The 11,876-nt window shown below is 34.2% G+C and overlaps 1 protein-coding gene across 1 annotated transcript; it reads left to right on the forward strand.

The window, feature by feature from the left end:
• The first annotated feature begins 10,304 nt into the window (after positions 1-10,304).
• On the forward strand, positions 10,305-11,420 carry LOC130014978 (uncharacterized). The gene is made up of 3 exons (XM_056104187.1): positions 10,305-10,609; positions 10,709-10,899; positions 11,017-11,420. Exons 1-3 carry the CDS (start codon positions 10,305-10,307, stop codon positions 11,418-11,420), a joined length of 900 nt encoding a protein of 299 aa, XP_055960162.1.
• The last annotated feature ends 456 nt before the right edge of the window (positions 11,421-11,876 follow it).

Genomic DNA, 11,876 nt, shown 5'->3' on the forward strand with positions numbered 1-11,876 from the left:
GTGGAAGATACGTCTCCTGGGACTCACGTGTTTTATTGAAGTGACAGTCGGGGATCGGTTATGGAGATACGTCTCACCGACACGACAACTGGATTTAGATATTTGTGGTTTAGGGTTTCAATGCTTATCCATAATGGTAAAATGTTTTACAAATGTTTTAAGGTTTTTAAAGGTTTTCACTTAATAAATGTAAATAGTTGTATGAACTCATCTCAGTATATCTGACCCCGTTGTTTTCCCAAATTTTCCAGGGTTATGATTTGAGCGAGTCAGCTGGTCTCCGATTCTTTATTTCCTCGGAGGTTTACTTTATTTTATTAAAACTATTAAACTGGTTTTATTCTTAGACCGCAGTAGTAATTAGAAGTCATATTTGTCTAATACTTGTTATCAGAATTATTCTATTGATTTAAGTGTTGTTTTGACATTAATATAATAACTTGGGTTATTAAATATTTATGCTATGTTGGAGACTCGGAATTGATCGACCATTTATTATATAAATGTTGTATTTTATGAACAGCTAGAACTAGGCTGAAGTCTCGGTTGCCCCCGAGCATTGGTTTCTTGCAGGTTATGTATTTATAAGGTTATATGTAAGGCTAGCTACGGGTTTTGGTACAACCATACCCATACCCTAGCGCCGGTCGCGATTTATGAAAATGGGTCGTGACAAAGTTGGTATCAGAGCTTTGGTTTCAAACCAAGGCCTTATGTATGTTATGTGTTATGTGTTTTGGCATGATAAGTGATGTCGTGTCATAGGAACTACTGCGGAATTAGGATTCGTGTCTTGTCTTTTAAACGTCATCTTTTATTTCCAAATTTTCAGCCTACATCTTATAGGTGATGTCTGTCTGTCTTTATTTGGTGTTGATGTTATGATTGATAATTAATTTCTCTTGGATGTTACTTGCTGTGTTTTATCATGTTGAGGTTATTTCACTTGGATGATTTTAATTGCTTCTGATTTCTCGGAAAATCTTATGTTGATAATTTTTCTAAATTCATATTGGATATGATGTTGTTTCATAAACTTTGACTTTTATGCCGTTATTGATTTAATAACGATGGATTATATGGTGAGTACATTCTTGGCTTTTGCCTCGATTGTTGATTTTAAATTTGATATGGGCGTTAGCCTTGTTTTTCCAAGTAAAGATTTTTTGGGTTTAAACTTTAAAACGTGTTTTGTGGTCATACATGGTTTGGCCACATGTTGTTTTAAGGGTTTTCATTGAGAAATTGTTTTTATTCGATTTATGTTTTGACACAAAATCAGAAGAGAAGTTTATATTTTAATTCTTTAAAATTTTGATTTTGGTTAAGTTGCCAGTAAAAAGGGAATTTCTTGTATTTTGAAATCTTATGTTTGGTTTGGTGTTGACAAACGATTATTTTTCGAATGATATTATTATAAGGTAGGTCGTTGTTTTGAGAATGTAATATCGTTGAAGTTATTTTACCATGTGGTGGCATGTCAACATTTTGAAGTTTTTGAATTTACGAAATGGCTGTTTGAGATTAAAGATTTCTCATTTGAGTTTTTATGTTGCTATTTTAGCGGTTGGATTGCGTTGAGCTCTCAATTTTGAAAGGATGGAAAATTTTATTTAAATATTTTTCCGGATTTACAGATGTTTTGAATACGTTTCATAAACGATTGTTTTGGGGTTTGACTTGGGTCACCCAAACCGGGAGTTGGGCTTGGAAGTTGTAATGACTCGGCTAACTCGATAGTTTTATGGATTGAGATATTTTGGGAATTATTTTAAGCAATGAAATTATAAGAAGATATTTTCCGGATACTAATTTGCTTTAACCGTGGGGCTCAACAAAATTTGAAAGTTTTATGGTTGACTTTAATTTCAATAATGAATTTTGAAGCGTACTTTTAATGGATAATTTATTATTGGTTGATTTTGTTATAAGAATTTAAAGCTTGTGTGGCATATTTTGATTTTTGTCTTTTAAGTATGTTTGGGTTAATTCTGCTTAATGGCAATGCTTGCGTAGTTTATGATTTATAGGAATCACAATATTTTTGGTTTTAATTTGCGTTGTGTATCTCGCAAGTTTGGTTGGAATACGTTGATTGCTTATATTTTGTCTCTTCGTGCGGAGAAGCACGTGAGATGATTTATTTCACGCGGTTATGGTTGATACCTGATGTTTGGTTTGATTGTGAGTTGAACCTTTGTTCAGACCCTGTTTTGATCTAGTATCGACTTTGGATTAAGCTGGGTTTGCCATATTATTGTTGTGAACTGAAATCTTTGGATTTCGATATCGATAAAGATAAGGGAAGTATTCCCTTGGGATGGTTGACGGTTTCTGATTATTCTGGAAAGGATATTGGAAATTTTGATCCGAGAAGATTGAGCGTTGTATTAATACACTGATGTTTTTCATCAAGTCTGATGATGCGATGCGGGAGCTGGCGGTAAGTTTGTAGGAACGTATGTGATATGTTATTTCGTGGGTTATAAGTTTCAATTTGGGTTGAGGTTAGTTAGTATTTTATACGGAAGAGTTGTAACGAAATTATTAGGTTGAGTTGTTATATAGCATCGAATGTTGGTAGATTGCAAGTATGGAATTTGAGAAGTATTTCAAGGTTATTGAGTGCACATCTCACAGAGGGTAAAGTCTAGCGAATGTTTTATCGAGAAATGGATTTCAAAGGTTAATTTGTTAAAATATTTAAAATATTTTCAACACGTAATTGTGCCCAGACATATCATGAACATGCATTTTGAATTTCACGAATAGAATTGCATTGAGCACTAAATATGTTCACAAAATAAAAGATAATTCAATAATTAATACATGCATAATAGTACATGCATCACGTGCATAGTAATGATTAGGGTTGGATACAACTCTTTGGGGATGAGAGATGTCATCACCCTGGCGCACAATTATGTAAAAAGAATTTTTATCGATAGAGTGTTTTGAGAAAAGTGTTTTGAAACGAGCTCGCGAGTCACTGTGTGATAAACTTATTTATAAGTTGTCGGATTTCAAATAATTTTGAAACAGTTACCGAAAGGTAGCTAGACAAATACTTTGTGATGATGGTGGTGGATTTTTGGATGATTAGGTTGTTAGAGATCAGCCTGTATTATCAGAATCATGTGTATCATAGGAAGTGAAAATGAATTTGAGGCTGCGCTCGAGTTATAGTTGTTCCAAGTGCGGTGTATGGCTATATTCAAATTAGGAAGTGTTCGTGATAATTTTTGATTTATGATTTAAGGATTTGTGGATTGAGGATGTTGGTTATGCTCCATGTGTGTGTATACATTATATTTTTGTTTTAACAAGACTTTATCTTTCAGATTAGATTTTGTCCAATTACTTTGAGTAAATGGATGTAAAAGTATTTTCATAAATAAAGAGATTTGCATTGTTAAAATTTTACCCTTCTGAGGAAAGGAATAAGTTTTATCAAATTTGATTTAAAAGGACTAATAAATTTTTTCGGTTGAACGATTCTTCAAGTTGTGTTTTTGTTTGAGAAAATTTAGAAGCAAATTAAATTTTGGATGTTTAAAACATCAATGTTTATTTTAAATACGGAGAATTTTGCCACAGTTTTAATTTTACAAAAAGAAGGATAAATTGATTTTAGCAAGTTTGATTTAAAGAGAACATACATTTTGCCAGTATAACTATTTCATAAATTTGCAAATGTATTTAAAAGTAAGGGTGAAGTTCGGATTTCAAAAGTAAATATTTTGAAAATTTTCAAAGGTTCACAAAGCTTATGGTTTTTCAACGGTAAATGTATTTGAATTTTGAATACAAAAGGAAGTTTAAGACGTAGAGTCTTTTAAAGAGGAGCGGAAAATTTTGAGAATAAAATATTTGGGGTATTGAAAGATTTTATTACCCTAGTAGGTTTTTTTTAGCATAACTAACAATCTGGTCGTGATGAATTGGTCGTAGTGATCTCTCTTTATATACAAGGCAATAATTAATGGATGGCATAATTTTGAGAATTTGAGTTCGATTTGGCTATATGAGTTAGCCAATTCAAGAATCGAAGATCGCGATTAATAGGTTTCAATAACCAGGATGGTTGATCGATACTGTTGATTGAGAGTTTAAATTTTTGAAAATCTGGATACAGTTGATTCGAGTACTGAACTTTTTTTTGGTGTGTAGAATTAAGTTAGATCTGTGAAATATAGTTTAAAGGTAAGTTGATGGTTAGTTACCTCAGTTTATATCAGGCTGTTTATTTTTGAATGATTGAAGGAATCATTATGATAGAGATTATTTATTACTAATCTGAAGATTATGTTATCATGAAATAAGTGCATGCACGTTTTCCTTTGAATAATGGTATGAGTTTTGTGTTTTATGATTCGCATAGTTGATGGTATTATTGAGTTTGGTATTAGTCGTTTAAACCAGATGATTCTAGGAGTGTTTGTTTTGGCGGAAATTTTATTTGAAGTCTTAGGTATTATTATCGATTATTTTGATGTCGAACTTGTTATAAGTGGAAGATAGTAGGTGTTGTAGAACGCAAGATTTTTTTTTCAGGTTGTGTTTTTGATTTTCCTGTTGAGATGATAGAGTTTGGAATTGTAGACCTAGATTTGCGTTTTGGGATTAATATTGCACTTTGATATTTAGGATTTTATAATAGATAAGATTCGAACTGTTTTGGAAGCCACTCCGGTACAGAGTAATTGTGACTCTCAGTTGGAAATTTATCGTTATTCACATTGAGTTGATCGAGTAATAGTTGGGCCACCAAATTGTTAGAATCAGAATTTTGTACATATGCGTGTTGTGACCATTTGAGTTTGTTGATTTATATGAGTGGTGGTTTTGAGTTATCATTCGAGGAGCAACTTGTTAAGTTTGTGATTATGCAAGTGCGTAGGTTGATGAATAATGAAATTCCTATGATTACAGTTTCAGTTGGTTACTTGAGGAATGTTCTTAAGAGACAAAGTTTGTTATGCAAATTTGCTTTCCTTAATTCCTTTGGGTAACATATTTATGTGTTTTCACGTTTGTTACGTGTATTTTTGTTCAGACGACAAATAGTTTTATGATATGTTTTACGTGGATTGTTTTGTTTTAAATTCGAGGACGAATTTTTATTAAGTTGGGGAGAATGTAATATCCCGTGTTTTCAAACTTGTTTTGATGGTTTGGTTATTCGTTTAAATTTGGCTTGTGATGGACTTTGGTTGTGTTTTCGCTTCGACATGTTCTTGTTGTGATTCCAACTTATTTTCGGATTGATATATGTTCGGATTAGCATATGTGGTGCCTTGGTTGTGTTATGTTGAGTGACTTATATGTACCCCTTGAGCCTCTAAGTATTTGATGTTAAATTGATTTATTTTCGGGTTGTTATCGAAACAATGTTTGCATGTTTTTTCAAATCTGTCATGATGTAGTAAAACGTACATATCTCCTAATTGAACCGTCGGATCGGGCTGCCCTTTGGATATGTTGTACATAAGAGGATTATCTTTCATTCGACCGTTCGGATCGTCGTTTCGACCCGTTTTCGGGTCAACCGGACCTGTGAACCGGACCTGCTGGGTAGATCAAGCCGTAGGTCCGGTCCACTTCGTTTTTGGTTACAACAGTGGGTCAACCGGCCCTATAACCGGACCTGCTGGGTAGAACCGGCCGTAGGTCGTCAGCTTCGTTTTTGCATATTTAAACTCCGTTTCTGCGACCTAATCAGCCCCTTTTCGATTTTAGAAACCCTAAACTCATTCTAAACTCTTTCTAAACGTTTCTCACTCGATCTTTGGTGCCTCAATCAATTGCGTTGGATCTACCTTGTTTCTGATATTTTCTTACTCTTTGGATTGACAAGGTATCTAATCCTTTTACTCAATTTGATTGTTGTGTTGTGGTATTATTGTTCATATTTTGTGATGTTATTTGTTGTGACTATGGTTTGGATGAATAGTGGTTGTTCTTACATGTTATAGGGTTGATTTATTATATTGATATTATTGTTATCATCCATTGCATGTTTATTGAATCAAATCAAGAATCGGTTATCTTAGATTCACAATTTCATGTTGCTTTATGTATAAACTGTTTTGAATTGATTAGGGCTGCCCATAACTAAATTATCATGTTATAAATAATTGGATTTTATTATTGTTGATTCATATGAGGAGGATTATGTATAACGCCGATTGATGCATCAATTTTTCATTCATTGTAGTAATTGACTCGTATGTTCTTGGTTGGTTAATTTGAATCGGAATTGAGTTATCCAATTGTTAGTTCATGTGTGGTTTAGAATTATGGATTCATTTGGATATTATAGATTGTTTGGTTGCCTAGATTTGTCCAAGCATGATTATAAGGCAGATTTGCATGTCTTTGCGATTCATAATTGTTGGGCTATCTATTGTTGTTTCGAATCCAAGTTTGATGATTGTTAAATGAGTTGGTATGTTGATGAATGCATGTAAACTGTTTTGGCATAATTTAAATGTTTAGGGCTGTTTTGTATAATGTTTTTAGGATAATGTTATACTTGGATTGTGGTGGTTAGTTTGGTTATTGACATTGCTTGGGCATAAGGAATACGCTTATTGTTAATTTGTTTGCTAAGGCATGTTTTGACTTGCGTTGTCTAGTAAAGCGTATTGGTTCATTATGGATATTATCAAACACTTTATTACGTGTTGATTAATTGGTTAGTTAAGCGATATTGAGTTCCTTGCTTTTCAAACTCGGGTTTTGGAATATTAATTGATTTTGGATTTTTAAACATTGGTTTACAACTTGGTTATGTTGGATCGGGTTAGACTTGGGTCGCCCGACATGTGAGTTAAGCTTGGAAGTCTTGGTTGACTCGGCTAAGTACAAGTTTGGCTTTTGAAATATTTTACCAAATAGTTTGAAAAGGTTTCCGGATTATGTTTTCAAATGGAACTCAATAGGGCTTAACTTGTTTTGCAGTTTTGGCATATGGTTGGTATTTGTGTAATCAATCTGTTTTAGTTTGTGTTTGGCTTTGTTGTGTTGTGCTAGTCCTATGTGGTGTGTAGTACTCTCTAGAGTTAGGGTCTGTTTTTAATTATTATTTATACCTTGTTTAGACTCGTCGATCGTTCATGTTTTTGAGGCGAACCGAGTTTAGACTGCTTGCCAGGAGTTATCACGTGGATTAGCAAGCAGTGAGTTTATATCGCTATTTACCGCTTTATTAAGTAAATTGTATTTTTGCATATATATATATATATATATATATATATATATATATTGTATAAACAGCTTTCGAACTGTTTTTCGGCATTATGGATCTGAATTGGAAAGGGCTACTCGATGGGCATCATCGAGACTGCGTGCGCACCGGTATGATCATATATGGTATTTGAGGTAGGTTAGAGATACGTCTCACCTAGTGAGGGCGCCGGTGGAAGATACGTCTCCTGGGACTCACGTGTTTTATTGAAGTGACAGTCGGGGATCGGTTATGGAGATACGTCTCACCGACACGACAACTGGATTTAGATATTTGTGGTTTAGGGTTTCAATGCTTATCCATAATGGTAAAATGTTTTACAAATGTTTTAAGGTTTTTAAAGGTTTTCACTTAATAAATGTAAATAGTTGTATGAACTCATCTCAGTATATCTGACCCCGTTGTTTTCCCAAATTTTCCAGGGTTATGATTTGAGCGAGTCAGCTGGTCTCCGATTCTTTATTTCCTCGGAGGTTTACTTTATTTTATTAAAACTATTAAACTGGTTTTATTCTTAGACCGCAGTAGTAATTAGAAGTCATATTTGTCTAATACTTGTTATCAGAATTATTCTATTGATTTAAGTGTTGTTTTGACATTAATATAATAACTTGGGTTATTAAATATTTATGCTATGTTGGAGACTCGGAATTGATCGACCATTTATTATATAAATGTTGTATTTTATGAACAGCTAGAACTAGGCTGAAGTCTCGGTTGCCCCCGAGCATTGGTTTCTTGCAGGTTATGTATTTATAAGGTTATATGTAAGCTAGCTACGGGTTTTGGTACAACCATACCCATACCCTAGCGCCGGTCGCGATTTATGAAAATGGGTCGTGACAAAGACACTCCCTAAAATTGTTAAAATCTTTATTTTGAAGAGTTTCAACAAATTAAAAGTCCAATAAACTTTCTATTTTTCAAATTTAGAGTAGAGAGTACAAATGACCCTTCACACAAGAGAACTATTTTCACTTTTTACTCTATTTTTTTAATGGATAAAATTTTGATTTTGAAGATATTAGTTAGTTATTCTTGTTTTAAAATACTAATGTTGCTTATGTGTTCACACGTGACACGTAGTGTAACTCGTTAAATTATTAAATATAATTTAGAATAGTAATTAGTTTGTAATAGTTTATCTTGTTAAATAATTTAGATAACTATTTTAATTGTTTGAAATGTTTAATTAATATCTAAATTTTATAATTATATTAAAATTTAATAGAAAATAAAAAATAATAATTTATTAGAATAGTTTATCTTATTTTGAATTTTATACGATTAAAAAATAATTAAAATAGTAATTATTAGAAGTAAATAGTCTATTTTAATTAGAAATTTACACAATTATCTTAACATGATAGTTTATTTTAGTTAGTACTCTAACTTATCTTAACATAATAGTCAAAAAAACTCTCTCTTTTCTCTCTAACAAACCTTAGCCGCTCTCTTTTCTTTCTAACAAACCCTAGCCGCCTAGAGCTTTTTTTCTTATTTCTTCTTGGGCAGCCGTCAATGGCTTACATTTTTCTGGTAAAATATTTATTAGGTTTACATGCCAATAAGGCGTATGCCCCGTGTTTTATAAGATTATTTCAAAAATCTTAACAACGAGACTTCAAAAAATTATCCCTTGTATCATTAGTGAGAACCAAAGTGCTTTTATCAAAGGGCGAAACATTTCAGACAACATTATCCTTGCTCATGAATTAACTCACCACCTCAAAACTAGGAAAGGAACTTCGAATTTCGAACTTGCCTTGAAGCTTGACATGAGTAAGGCGTATGCACTTATTGAATGGGGCTTTCTAAAACAGGTCATGAGGCGTTTGGGTTTTCATTATACTTGGATTAAATAGATCATGAATTGCATATCTTCAGTTACATACTCTATAAATCTGAATGGTCAGTCTCACGGTTTTATTAAGCCTTCTAGGGGTCTTCGACAGGGTGATCCGCTATCTCCGCTTTTGTTCCTTATCTGCGCTGAAAGTTTTTCATCCTTATTAACTAATGCTGAGTCAGAAGGGACTATAACAGGTGTTCGCATCTCTCGTCGGAGTCCACAAATCTCTCACTTACTTTTTGCGGATGATTCACTCCTCTTTACGCAAGCATCTCATACTCAGGTTCTCAAAATTATGGAGATTTTACAGACTTATTGCAATGCGTCCGGACAGATAATTAACTTGGGCAAATCATCCATCTTCTTCAGTAACAATACTCCACATGTTCTGCGTAACATCTTGGCTACGACACTTCAGGTTACTCATGTAGGTGGTCAAGACAAATACTTGGGTCTCCCAGCGTTAGAAAATAAATCCAAAACAGAAACGTTTAGTGAAATTATTACTAAAGTCCGGCAAAAAATCGCTGGTTGGAAGGAGTGTTTACTTTCTGCAGGTGGAAGGGAAGTTTTAATTAAAAGCGTTGCTACAGTTGTGCCTATTTTCGCTATGTCATTTTTTTTACTGCCCAAAACATTGTCGACTGAGCTGAATAGAATGATCTCGAATTTCTGGTGGGGGCAGAAAATGGGCGAAAGACGCATGCATTGGGTCTCTTGGAAGAATATGTGCAAAGTTAAAGCGCTAGGGGATATTAGATTCAGAGATCTCGACCAATTTAATTTGGCTCTTTTTGCCAAACAAGGTTGGCGTTTATTGACACAGCCTGAATCTCTTCTTGCTAGAGTCATAAGAGGTAAATACTATCCCTTTGAATCATTCCTAAAAGCAGGCAATCATTCGAATGCCTCTTGGGCATGGAAAAGCATTCTCAAAGGTAAGACTCTTTTGGATAACGGCGTGCGATGGCAAGTTTGCAATGGAGCAGATATATCAATCAGAAGGGATCCTTGGCTGCCGAATACACCGTCTTTCAAAATCTCAGATCCAGAAAATGTACCTGCTCATATAAATAGAGTGTCTGATCTTATCTGCTCCAATCCAGTGAGGTGGAAACTGATATCGTCCGGGCGGTATTCCCTGCACAAGAAGCAACAACCATCCTTTCAATGCCTCTTAGCCAAACCGGAATGGAAGATAAAATGATTTGGAATCACTCCAAGTCAGGTCTCTTCTCTGTTAAATTAGCATACTATTTTGCTACGAAAGCGACGCAGATGCGAGGTGTGGAACGCAACACAAATTCAGCAGGGGTTCTAAGTCCCAGAGTGTGGAAATATGTGTGGAAATTCAGCCTTCCTCCACATATAAATTTTTTTGCTTGGAAAGCAATCAACAATGGATTAGCTGTTAATAGCAGAATTCATAGTAGGTTACATCAGTTTTCCAGCCTTTGCCCGAGATGTAACCAGGAAGAATCTGTTGACCATCTCCTCCTCCGTTGTCCGTTTGCAGAAACAATTTGGATGGGGGCTTTACCTATTCTAAAGGAAACAGCCTCGAAAGCTACCTCTTTGCAAGATTTTTAGTGCTCACTTTCTTGTAGCAGTGGTCTAAATGTGGAGTTTGGAAATTCAGCTATTTGGATTATGTGGAGCCTCTGGCTAGCAAGAAACTCTCTAATTTTTAGAGACGAAGACAGTGACCCGATCACCGTCATTAATAGTGCAGCTTCACTACATCAGGAATTCTCCCAAGATGCCAAAATTAGCAGTAAGGATTCGGCAGGAACCAGTGGTAGTATGTCTGTGAATGTCCCTCTCTGATGGAAACCACCTAACTTAGGAACCTTCAAAATTAACTTCGATGGAGCGTTTGACAAAAACGCTAGCTATGGGGTTGGTGCTTGTGTAGCAAGAGATCATGGAGGTAAAGTCATCTGTTCTACGGCTCGTAAATTTCACTTTGTTAATTCTCCTTCTTTAGTCGATGCTTTGGCAATGAGGGAAGCTATCTACTTAGCTCAGTTTCTTAAACTGCCTACTGTCCTATTTGAAGAGGATGCCAAAGCAATTATAGATGCGATGACTAATGGTTCGATGGTTGATTTGGATTGTGAAGTAGTGGTTCAAGATTGTAGGATTTTAGTTAAGAATAACTCATCCTACCCTTTTAGTTTTATCAATAGAAAGTGTAATTGGGTGGCACATGTTGTAGCCAAAAAAGCCCTTAAAGAATTTGATTTTTGTAACAATGCTCTTGCTCAAATCTTGTGGCTAGAGTCTAGACTCGGTGAGTCGGAATTTCAATATCAATGATATCTATCTTTTGATAAAAAAAACATTATTAATAATATTAGTGTTTAATTAGAATATATATTAAAAATGAAAAAAATATTTTAAATTTGTTTTCATATGGAAAGAGGTCAATTTAATACTTTAGGGTACAATTAAAAAAGAATCTAAATTTTGAAAGAATTTTCTCACGTCAAGGTGTAATTGAAAAAATTTAAAATTGGAAGTTTTTGAGTGATTATCCTAAATTTATTGAAATAATATTGTAATTCAATACTATAATCCTAGTTTTCAAATTTTAACATGGTGTATGGGATTGGAAACTCACAAATTTCAAAAGGATTTTATATAATTTTTTTTTACCTTGTCTCATATGTATATTTAGGAAAAAATTTCTCAGAAAAAGGGTGGAGCCCTTGTCTCATAGCAGTGTCTCATAGCAGTGTCTCATAGCAGTGACAGTGTCTCCCGCTCCCCAAC

The sequence above is a fragment of the Mercurialis annua genome, linkage group LG8 (genome assembly GCF_937616625.2).
Source record: "Mercurialis annua linkage group LG8, ddMerAnnu1.2, whole genome shotgun sequence".
Classification (NCBI taxonomy): Eukaryota; Viridiplantae; Streptophyta; class Magnoliopsida; order Malpighiales; family Euphorbiaceae; genus Mercurialis; species Mercurialis annua.